Below are 12,245 nucleotides of genomic sequence, written 5' to 3' on the forward strand. Positions count from 1 at the left end.
TCATGCGTTCAAGTAATTAGCACTAATCAGCTTTGCACTGACCTAGTAGGCAGCCATATTGATTTCAGGGGCTAATCAAGAAGAAGTTTAATGACACGGCAATTAAAGTGCTCCAGTAAGTGAATTACACCTGCAATTAAATGCTATGGAAAAGCCATTGTGGGAGAAAATTATCTAAAATGTCATCAGTGTATACATTTAAACGTTAAGGAGTGACTTCTTTCGCTGACTGGACTTCTTCTAGGCATTGTAAAAATATAAGAAAAAAAACAATATTTACAACTTCAATCTTTATTTCTTTCAAATAAGATAAAAGAAAATTTGTTATCAATAATACAAGTACAAAAATGTATCAGAACACAGACGAATATACAGGACAGAGCATGACAGTGAGAGCTTAGGAAGTAATATGTGGATGAAAGAAAGATCCTCGGTACATGATGGGAGGAAAAACAAAGTGGGCTGGTCAGTGGAAGACTAGATTAAAAAAAAAGAAGAATTTAAGGGGACTGGATAACGTCGAAATGTAGTCAGCCTGGCACCAACAACCGTGCTCTCTTTCCAGTTTTGGCCAACATGCTATGAAAAAGCACAAAAACCCTCCAATAAATAAGGCGCCATGACGGGCCCAAAGCAGGGGAAGTGTGTGTGTTACTAATCTGAATATATGGACTACAACTGACGGCGTTCACATTTTATATCGTGCATAAATACTTTATCATCTTAAATCACTCTTAAGATATTTCTATTCATAAACAATGACATTTATAAGTGGGAATTAAAAACAACTTTTAAAGAGAAACACGAGCTGCGACAGAAAAGTTAAGTCAAGCGTATGAGGTGCTCTCTGATAACCCTTTTTTGGGAGTGGGGGGGGAGGGGTTAACTAAGGGGGAGAGAGCTGAGTGAAGCTGCACTGCTCACACTTTACATTACTGTGTGTTACATGTTGGCAAAGCGCTGCCTGGCCCTTCTCCAACATGCTTTATGCAGTGATCAAGTGCAAGTATCATCACTTTTCACACGTCGCTATAAGTGTGTGCTTAGAGGAAAAAACAAAACTGTGGCCCACATTCCTACAGGCGCTGCTAAAAACAAAACACCAAAATCTGCAAAAAGAAAAGTGGACGAGTTTAATATGTTACGTTTTAAGGCACTTCAGTGTCAGTTCGTTCGGTTTGGTGGAAGCTGAAATTTTGGCACCACAAATATTAACTGTAAGCAGGTAAAAATCCCTCTCTCGGTCAGCGATACTGAGGGGATTTATTCATGAAGCAATAAACTGACATAAACCGTCCATTCAGCCACCAAAAGTCACCGATAATGAAGTCCCTCTGGCAGGCGTTTGAGTTTTTCGCACCCTGTGAGGTGGGGCAGGAGGTTTGGAGTGGAGTGGGTTGGAGTGAAGTTGAAGGACTGTTGCTGAACATCAGAGTCTCAGAACAAACGAGTTACGCTGTGATGGCGGCAGGCGGCGTCTACATCTCGTGGGCGGTGAGATGATGTTCTGGGATACCGTTGGCATGAGCCACCATCGTGTTATTCTCGTTGAGGCGCCTCACGCGATACATTTCATAGTGGATGCTGCTGGTGATGTCCTTAATGTTCTGCATGTGGGTCCTACAAACAAAAACACACACTGTGGCATCACAGAAGTGTCCGTCCATCTCAAACCATCACAGTTTTTACATTTTCTACTCAACCACCTTAAAATTTAGGGTACAAAGTGTGGACAGATAATTACTGCTGTAAAAAACACACACCTTTGTATATATGGATTTTTAAAGAGGCTCGTTCACACACTGAGAAGTTGTTTAAATGAACGAGGATCTCAAAAACTTGAAAAACTGAAGTTTCCAATGGTGTTTCTCGATGTATTCAAGGGCAATTTTATTCTGTTCTATATAAACTGAATCTGGATTTGCAGTTTCAGATGATGAGCTGGTCAAAATTTATATTAACAAACTGAAGCAGTCTCATTCTTGAACACAAACACACTACCTAAAACACCGAAAAACACAACTACAGACCATTTCTACATGGTATATAGAGACAGTGAAACCAATTCTCTACGTTTCACTCATCCTAAGAACTGCAATGTTCGAGCGCACGACAGGAAACTATGGTCACTTTATCTCGAGTTTGAAAATAAAAACTACATTTACTTTAACATGCTGACTGGACACATCCTCCTGCTCCTTTGTGTCCTTTATTTTGCCTTACAATAACCTCAAACGGTTTTGAATCCACCTTGATCCAGCATGTACCTGTGAACTACCAGCACACTTGCAGTGTCAGACAGAAACCGCTCAAACCGTGTCTTTAACTGTTGTGTGTGTCTGACTTGAATCACTCCAGCTGTCTTTACAGACAACAGCTCATGGTTTTTTTTTGCACTTTGTGCCTGTAAACATGTCTCATATCAGTTTTTCCCTCTGCAAATTTGCATTTCTGCTTTTACTGCACTGGGACTGTGATCACTATAAAACAGGTGGATTCACTGAAGCAGGACGCCTCTTGTCAATGTTAACGCATCATCACGATCACTGCGATTAAAATTTTTTTACGCCATTAACCAATCAGGAGCGCAGAATGGACAAACTTTGGACAAACTGCCCGAATTGCGTTGACAGAGACATTTCAGGGATTTTGCGTCATTTTGCGCTCCAGATGGGTTAATTGTGGGATGATGGATAAATCCGTGTTAACGCATTAACACTGGCAGCTCTATTAAAAACACTTACATATTCATTCCTATTGCTACTACATACATGTGACACATGTGATTCATGAGACTGATCAACCACATGCAGATTGAGTCTCCCTCTCTGTGTCTAAAATTACAAAAATCCCTTTATTTATGATGAATCTGTGCCAGATCCTCATCTGGCATAAACCTGTGGACTTGCAGACTAGTAGACAACATGCACTCACCTGATGAGGAGATCCCGTAAATAGGCAAACTCACAGTGGGCTATGTTCTCAACTGCAGAGAGAGAAGCTTTGAGTTAGAAATGATCAAACGGGAGTTAAAACAGGTGCTAACAGGCTGCAGAAGCTTCATGAATAGCTGGTGCTGAGATTCTTTAAGAGTCCAGCAGGTGGAGTCAGTGATCCTAGTGTGATGGCTCCATGCAGCAGGCCATCTTGCCCTCACCTGCTGCAGCTTTCATCCACTTTGAGTATTTTCTGAGGAGATTAACTGCATCAGAATTTCCCAATGATGTGTGCCTGTGTGTGTCAGCACAGGCACACTCTGCAGGAAATTAAACTTCCTTTATGAGGCACTTGATAAAGGGGTGGGGCCTCCTGTCTGGAGTAGCTAACATAAACTGGAATTAAAAATGACTAAACTTACACATTTTCTCTGCTCAGTGCATATCCAATGTGAGGATTCAGCAGACATACTCTTTGTATGGGAATGAGAGAGGTTGGGACACCAAGTAAACAATCAGGCGTCTTCATAGCGACTGTCTGGTGGAGGCCTGAGTCAGCTACATGGCACACGACTGCTGTCTGGAGAGCTGAATGGAGCATTGTTGACACTCTGTGACCAGCTGACTCCCAGAAACCCTCCCTTCTTTTTTCCCCCCTTTTCTTTTTTGCTAAAAGTGCATCATTAATATAAATACAAACGAGAGTTGTACCTTCAATGGTTCCCCACTTGGTCTTCCTCCCCAGCAACCTCCTGCCGTTGACCTGGTACTCCTGATCACTTCCCACCACAGCAAATGGGATCATCTCCTGTTCAAAAGGTTAAAAGTAAACGGCTATTAGAGTTAGAAATCCTTACAGAATGGATTTCAGATAGAGCCCAAAGTCCTGCTTGGTGATGCTGCTGCCCTTACCCTGATCTTTTCATTGATCATTCGGTCCTCTGCATCCTCATCAAATTCCTTCTGTGGGTATACGTCAATCCCATTGGCTCGCAGCTCTTCCCTGATCTGGTTAGAGCATGTTCAGATACACACACACACACACACACACACACACACACACACACACACACACACACACACACACACACACACACACACACACACCCCAAATCTTTAACCCACCACAAGTCTCTTAATCTCTGGACTAATTAGGCGGCTGTTCTTGATGTATCCTTCTGAGAGATCAAACAATTGTACCTAAATATGCACAGGATGCAGATTAAGGTTGCATTAACGCTAATCTATGCCAAAAGTTTGGGCTTAGTCGCTAACTGCAACAAACAAAACGCAAAACCCTCACAGGATGTACGCCTAAACCTGTGTGCACACAGAGTGTGTTAATGAGGGAAAGGGAAATCCTGAGATCCTTGAAAACAAAGCCAATAAAAACCTCATAAAGGGGTCAGCTGTTTAAAAAAAAGTAAAGGCAAGCAGAGAGCAAAAGGGTAAAAGAATATAGGGATACTTCAGAGAAGTTGCAATGCCACTAAAATCTAATAGATGTTACCTTCTTTTTGAAGAAGTCTCTCTCCTCCAGCGTGAGTGTATCTGCCTTGGCAATGACTGGGACGATGTTGACCACTTTACTCAGACGTCTCATGAATTCGACATCAAGAGGCCGAAGACTGAGGAGACAACATGAGAGAACCGGGAGGAAGACATTAGATTTAAGAACAAAAGCACAGGAAATTGTAACGCAAAGCTCTCGCACCAGAGGGCAGATGTTCCTAAGAAACGTCCCAGATGGAGGAACATTTACAGTTCCAACTTCTTATCATGCACCCATCATTACACAGAGTATGTGAACATCTGCTTGATACAGTTAGGGGAAGCAGCTAAGGCCTTTCCCGCAGTTTGAGAAAGCATCTGCATGTGGTTAGAGCAGCGGATTCTGGCCTGGCTAACGACTCTTTCACACAGGCTGCTCGTTGTCAACAACAAGGCTTGTGCACTCGAGAAAGAGCACGCTGAGAAAGACAAAAGTGCAGAATTGATTGCATGCACCCAGACACACACAGAGTCTCTGTCTCTTGCGTCCTTCCTGCCTCTCCCCCATTAGGCTTTTTAAGGCAAGCCTGGAGCAGCTGCTGTCCGGGCCATGTGACATCTGCAGTGTTGGATCAACATGAAACGCTGCTTGCTGGAGACGGGGGGGGGGGGGGGGGTGGGGCATTCACACCAGGCCCCTGCCTGAGTAAAGACATGCCATGAGACAAAAATTAATAGAGGTGCAGCATTTGCTCTGTTATCAGTTGTGTCTTTGTGTGCGTGCTCCAAAGGGGATGACAGTCCACAGCTGCTTCAACATTTTCCCAAGACCAGTCGCTGCACTCGACTCGAGTTACACCAATGAAAAAATAGGAATATAAAAGAAACTATGAGCTGCATGGTGAATTATCATGTGTTCACCGAACGCCTAATTCCTTCTGCTAGTATACCCAGACCCCCTGAGCTCCGATCGGTGCAGGTCTGAACCAAGAGAGCGCTGAGAGGGAGAGTAAACCGGACGGTTCGATGAGAGCCAGATGTGTGGGCCTGTGAGAGGTCCAGGGAAAAACTTAGGATACTGAGCTGCTTCGGGGCCTGGCGAGAGCAGCCCATGTCTCCAGAGTGTGTGGGCCGGATAGAGAGTCCTTGTGTGTGTTCAATAAGAGGGGGTAACAAGGCAGAGAGATCTGCTTCACATTTAAAAAGTTAAGAACAAAGACAGCCTATACCAATATATGCTGACATGCACAGGCAAAGCACAGCGTTGCTGTCTGTAACAACAGCAGTTATTTAAATTCCAGTTGATGTAATTGTTTCGTATTGTCACCAAGTCAGACTTTTAGAAAACACAATGTCTGTTTACAAGAAAACTACAGAGCATAAAGAACAGCTTGTGTGACAGGAATCAGCACTGATGTTTTTTTAGATGTGTCTTTTTGAGATTTAAAACTACGACTGTGGTGTGTCATTACCAATGTCCAGTTGGGGGGATGAAGTATATGCAGCAGTGGACTCTGGAGTCTGGGATCCTTTTCTTCCTGTTGATATTGATTTCCTCCTGCAGGTACGCCTCGTACTGATCATTAATGAACTTCATGATGGGCTGCCAGCTATGCCATGGTGGAGAAAGATAATTGAAGAGGGAGAAGGAGAGAAGAGGGAGGGGAAAGAAGGGTAAGGGGGTGGAAAAGGAAGACAAGGGACAGATCAGTAAAAGGAGGAAGAGGAGGGGCTCAGGGAGACAAAGAAGAGGAGGAAGGACAATGATAGAGATCAGGTAAAGTAAGAAAGCAGGAAAAGCAAGAATAAAGGGGAGGACATCTGGTTAGAAACTCTTGTCATTATGAACTCTTATAATGCTTATATGGTTGTTGCAGCAACGTTAAGTTGTAGCCTACCAGTTCTCATTGTTGATCTGGTCTCCAAAGCCTGGTGTGTCAATGACTGTCAGCTTCATTCTTACACCCTTCTCCTCGATGTCTGCAAACAAAAGCACATAAGAACACTGTGAGCCAGCACAGCAGCAAACTGCTGTAACACAGACAAGCAGTGAGAATGCAGATGGGCATAAGCCAGTTGTCATGAGTTGTACCGTGACTGATGGACTTGATTTCCACTGTTTTGGGAATCTTCTCCTGGGCTGTAGCCAGCACAGACTTACGGCTGACTTTAGACTTGAACAGCGTGTTCATCAGAGTAGACTTTCCCAGGCCGCTTTGTCCTGTAAGCAAAAAAATAAACAAAAAAATGACAGGCAATGAGAAAAAAAAACACTTCGACAGTGACTGCTTACACAGTGGGGAGCCAACGGTTTACACAATGGTGCCATAATAAAGCCAAACAAGATTCTATAAAATGACCCTGCTTCACTCCAACAATTTCAGAAGCTGTGACACCTGTCTGCTCAAACACTGCCAACAAAGCACACCAGTTTACTTCATATGCAGTAAGTGATGAGAAAAAGGGGCAGCTGCAATGAGCCAACAGCAGGACAGGACAAGCAACAGCCACAACTGCTATGCCTATGGTTGTCTTTTGTCATCTGCTATACAAGTCTCCAACGATTGCATGTGCACAAGAGTTTGGGCGTTTCCCCTGTCTAATTTCTCCAGCTCCTTTCTCTCAGCTGCCTCTCTCAACAAGTCTCATCCCGTGGATGTGGGATGAGATCCAGTCCCTCCGTTGTAATTGCAGCTTGTGATAGTAGTCCCCGTTTTGCTCTGCAGCCTCGATGAGTTTGGCTGATTTGTCCACCTGCTGCAGGTTCTGGTTAGAGTTTCCTAGCAGAACGAGATCTAGTGTCTAAAGCTGAAATCCATGACTGTTTATTTGGAGTAGAGCTGGGCGATAGAACGATAACGATATGTATCGCGATATAACTTTTACTCGATAGAGAAATTAAGCTATCGCGATAGACCTCGCCGCTCTTGTCCTCTTAAAAAAAAAAAAAAAAAAAAAGGTCAGCCAATCCAAATTAAGTAGCGCAGAGCTGAACCAATCACAGCCGCAGCGTCACGTCGCGTGACTTGTTACGTACAGCACAAGTGCCAAGCCGCACGTGTGTTTGTTTGGGAAGCAGCCAGCGGGTAATGGAGGAAATGAGTGTGCCGACTAGAAAAATCAACCGAGTGTGACCGAAGAGAAAACAGATGATGGTTCCAATGCCGGAGAGATTGTCGAACGGAAGAGCCATAGAAGTTCCGTAGTGTGAAGGTATTTCGGCTATTTCAAGTCTGACAAAAAACAGAGTAGCGTGCACTGTAAATTGTGCCGAAAACAAGTCTGGAAATACAATAAACTGGTGCATGCGTCACACTGTGCGCCACGTTATTGTTTCGGTGAAATGAATTTCTACAATACTGTTACTGTTAATTCTACTCTCTGCAGTGTTTAAATGCTTACATATACACACAGTTACTGTCCGTCCACACATACGACTCGGTTCTGCTTCTATGCCCCAGCTTTGTTTACTTTTTCCCACCGAGGCTTCTAGACTTCTGATTGGCCAACATTTCTGCACGGTTAGGAATCTAGCGCCACCTGCTGCTTTGGCATGTTCATAGCAGCGTTTTCCTTCATTTCTGCCTTTATGTGTGGACGGGATTATTTTTTAAAACGGAAACGGAAAATCTCAGTTTTCAAAGATACCCGTGTACGTGTGGACGTAGCCTCAGTCTCTGACTGGAAGCGCTAATTCGTCATTCGGCTTTTGTCAGACTAAAGTAACTGTTAAAACTGTTTGAAAAGCTCAGCTATACAACAAGGAGAGATTGAGAATTTCCTTTTGGTTCTCAGTTTATTTGATATTGACAAAAGTTAGTCAGTTTTGTCTGTTCTTCTGTAAAACAAACTAAGATTTATTTTTAGAATTAATATTTTGTTTCTAAGTGGAATTGACAATTTAGTAGTCTGTTTTGTTTGTTCCATTTTGAAACTTAAACACTTTAGCGGCTGCCTTTTGTGTAGTTTGCAATATTTGCCTTTATTTATCTGAAAAAGTCTCATGTTCCTTAAGTACATCTACCCTGTTGAACTTATTATGGGAAATAAATATTTAAATAAAAACAAGCTGCTGATTATTTCACATTTTACTTGTGAGCAACAGCACATTTAAATCTTACAAATTCTTACAAGTTATTTGGCTTATATCGTGATAGATATCGTTATCGCCTGAAATGAAAAAAACATATCGTGATATGAAAAAATCTCATATCGCCCAGCTCTAATTTGGAGTATGTTTGACTGCGGGAATTCTTCTTGGGAAGCAGCTTAATGACATTGTGGGCCACCACAACCGCAACATCAACCTCTGGGAAAAATGGCACAGGAAAGGCTGGGGCTAGATGACAAGCAGAGACTGAACTGAAAAAAATAAAATAAAATGAGCAAAGGGAGTGTTCACTAGTAAATTAACTGTGAATGGTGATGCTGTTTTGGATGGAGGTTAGTTTTACTTTGGTATCCTGTGGAGGCAGCAGCATATGAAACACTAAAGCTTTTTTTTAATAGCCCTAAAATGCTAATACGACATATGGCACTTATGAGCCACTCAAAATAACAGCAGGGGAAATAGCATGACTGCAACAGCCACACCCAGAAATACACAAATGTAACTCCTTTACCCATACGGAAAAGAAATAGTAAAAACTTATATGTGATTACTCATGAAAGTGGCCACTTTCATGAGTAAATCATATAAGGCTTACATGATTTACTCATGAAAGTGGCCACTTTCGCATTACTTTCATACATTGTTTTAGTAAGTATCCAAAACATACAAGTTTCATTATATAATTTTTCAAGGGATCTTATATCTGTTTTCACACTTATATGCTTTTCATACAAGTTTCACACAAGACAGATACAAACTTTATAATATTTATATATATCTTTTCCATATGGGTAATCTTATAACTACCAGTTCAAGACACTTTCTGATCAGATAACAACACCGATGCTCTTGTTTTGCTACAGTAAGAGGATAAAATGCTCCCCCATCCGGGCAAATTGAAACAGACTTAATTTATCAGCTGTCTGTCTATATGGATGAGACCCCCTGTGACCCTTGGACCTCATGCTAACATCACCACGGGTTAATGAAGAGCTGTTTGGAGGGGCCCACTGGGAAATGACCATTCAAAGTTCAACCTCAGGTTAAGTCAACATTCAGAACTTTGATTTATGGATATGCACTCGCATGCACAGCAGCACACACTCCACGCAAACACGGATTCACAGAACAAATATGAAGCTCAACAGCTGGAAGTTAAAGGACTCAAAAGTCCACGTGGAAATTAGCATTTTATCTGCTACAGTGCTTTGGCAGTACTAATGCCACTGTGAGCCGTGTCCAAACTTGCTCCAACAGCTGCTTTCTCCAAAGTGTCTGCATCCATCATCCTACCGCTAACAACCATCACAAAACAGTGAGGTGGTGCCAAAATCCCACAAGTGCTTTCTGTATGAGGTCAAAGTCGTACAGATGCTTTTTAAACTGTTAAATTGTGTCTGGCAGCAAACATTTTCACAAGAAAAAGCAAACAAGCTGGAAGGAAATTTTTTAAAAATGACACTCAAAGTTATCACAATTCATTATCTTACCAAAAAATTTGTTCTCTTTCTATCGTCTCGCTATCCTGTTTGGATGTAGGGGTTTCCCCCTGGGTGTCCTCTTCCTTTATAGACAAGGAAGTAAATCCACCTGCTCTGTTAGTTTTAAACTGTTAGATTGTAGCTACTGCACCTGGGCCTAAGCATGACTGATGTTTTATAATCAGTCCATTATCACTCCATTTGTTTAACAGATGAGAATTAAAATAATGAAAATCCAGTGAAAATGCGTTTTTTTTGTTGATTTTCGTTTCACTTTTGCTACAATTTTTGGAGGGGAGCATAAAGTCCTCTATGCAGGTAAAAAACCATCAGTTATAAAGATGCCAAACCAATTATCCAGTTCTCAAAAACCATCAATTGTTCCTACATTGTGATACAGTTAAATAATTTCACCTTGATATTTAAAAAAAAAAAGACACCCAAAAAACCATGGAAACCAGTTTTGTTTAGTTGTGTTTACCCACTCAGGCCTGGGGCTGCTTTCAAGCACATTTTTTTTTATTTGAGGATGAGACAGACCATGTGTGGAGACGACATGCAGGAGACGTAAAGCAGTGAGATTGGGTGGGCTCGATGGTGGCCTGTTTGATCCTGAGGTGTGTAATTAGCTCCTATTTTAAAGGTGTCTGATCACAGTGATGAGTATGCCCAATTAAAAAAAACAAAATAAAAGAAAAAAGCTTCAGGCTTATATTTAAACTTGATTAGAAAGAAAAGCATCATGACTCAGTCTCAGCTCTAGTTATACATAACTGAGGTTATTGTGAGACTTAAGTGTATACAACCATCAATGCAACCATTTATTTGCAGAAGGCCACACTTTTGAGTAAAGATGGGAAATATTATTTCAACCTGAACATTTGCTAGCAGTAGTTATCCACAGTGAAGCACCAGCTCAAAAGTCTTACTCAAAGGCAACTCCTGGAATTATTTCTAATGCTTCACATGCATTTCTTTTAATGTGTGAGTGCATAAGCAGCCAAAGATTTGATCACTGCAATGCTATGTGACCGACAACAACTGTGCGAACCAAATCTGGGAATTTTAGTGAGTGCAAACAGGCTCTGCTTACCCACAACCATAATGTTGAGCTCAAAACCCTGCTTCATGGCTTTCCTCCTCATCTGCTCCAGAATGGCATCGATACCCACATAGCTGAAGTCCAACATGGGGCCGCCAGCCTTCTCCCCATACAGTCCACCCACTGCTGGGGACACCATAGCATCAGGCACCACCGCCTCAGACATGGTATTGCTGCTGTAGCTGGAAAACACTTCAGGTCCTGATGTAACACAAACAGAAACAGAGAAGGCTTGAGTTACTCACAAGTATAATATGGAAGAAGCAATAACAGATAAATGACGCATCTGTGAAAACAGGTACTGCAAGTAAAATGATAGAGAGGTTTAAAAAAACAAAAAAAAACAAAATGAGGACTTTTTACAAGAATTTCAAGATTCTTGGTTCCTTGGAAATCCATAGGAGGAAGTAATGTACTGCACCAAACTGTCATAGTGCTGAAATATGTAATGATTGACAACTTCCTGTTATAGAACAAACCAGTTCAGCTAAGCAGCTCTTCAGGTGCTGGCAGTTCAGAAGAAAAGCTATCAGTAGAATTAAACTACAGTAAAATCTGTTAATAACACACATACACATTTGAACAAGATGATAGGGGATTCCTGCAGTGTCAGAAAAATGCATCCCTGACTGGGAAAACTCGTGTGAACACCCAGTTAAACAACAGCTTGGATGGTTGATGGCACAAAAAACCAAGTTATAGCTGAAATGGCCTGTGTGTTTGCCTAATAGGGGGAAACTTGATTAATTGTGCAAGTGGCCATGCACATCATTGCATCTTTAATGTTTGGTTTTATTCAACCTGTGATGCCCTTTGTAACTGTTTACAAAGTGCTATTAGTTATTGTTATATCTAGAGGAAAGCTCTGGGATCCATCTTCTAGTGAATGTCTGCACAAAAGTTTCTGATAATCCATCTAATGGTTGTTGTTTATTTCAGTCTGGAACAAATGTGGCGGACTGTCTAGAAGACAGACAGAAAAACAACTAAAAGCACCTCCTGACTTTCAAGGTCCTGGTTAGTCTCATGCCAGAACAGTTTATCAACCCAAAAGTAAAACTATCAGAAAATTCGCTCTGTGGAATTAGAGTAGTTTAAAATTGGCAGAACGACATCTCTTCACT

General features: G+C 41.8%; 1 protein-coding gene across 6 annotated transcripts in view; it reads right to left on the minus strand.

Moving 5' to 3' along the window:
* Window positions 1-275: 275 nt before the first annotated feature.
* Window positions 276-12,245, minus strand: part of LOC147332468 (neuronal-specific septin-3-like) — an 81,184-nt gene continuing 69,214 nt past the window's right edge. For all 6 annotated transcript variants that reach the window (XM_086289043.1, XM_086289046.1, XM_086289044.1 and 3 more), the window contains 9 exons: window positions 11,113-11,322; window positions 6,520-6,648; window positions 6,326-6,407; window positions 5,900-6,037; window positions 4,447-4,564; window positions 3,849-3,944; window positions 3,648-3,744; window positions 2,935-2,986; window positions 276-1,620 (listed from right to left, as the gene is read on the minus strand). In XM_086289043.1, coding sequence (XP_086145169.1) covers window positions 1,479-1,620; window positions 2,935-2,986; window positions 3,648-3,744; window positions 3,849-3,944; window positions 4,447-4,564; window positions 5,900-6,037; window positions 6,326-6,407; window positions 6,520-6,648; window positions 11,113-11,322 — 1,064 coding nt within the window. In that variant the 3' untranslated portion in view covers window positions 276-1,478. The remainder of the gene's footprint in view (window positions 1,621-2,934; window positions 2,987-3,647; window positions 3,745-3,848; window positions 3,945-4,446; window positions 4,565-5,899; window positions 6,038-6,325; window positions 6,408-6,519; window positions 6,649-11,112; window positions 11,323-12,245) is intronic.

This window comes from Aulonocara sp. 'chitande type north' Nkhata Bay, linkage group LG4 (assembly GCF_057382095.1).
Source record: "Aulonocara sp. 'chitande type north' Nkhata Bay isolate Kocher_YH1m ecotype deep benthic linkage group LG4, A_spYH_male_GT1.1, whole genome shotgun sequence".
Lineage (NCBI taxonomy): Eukaryota > Metazoa > Chordata > Actinopteri > Cichliformes > Cichlidae > Aulonocara > Aulonocara sp. 'chitande type north' Nkhata Bay.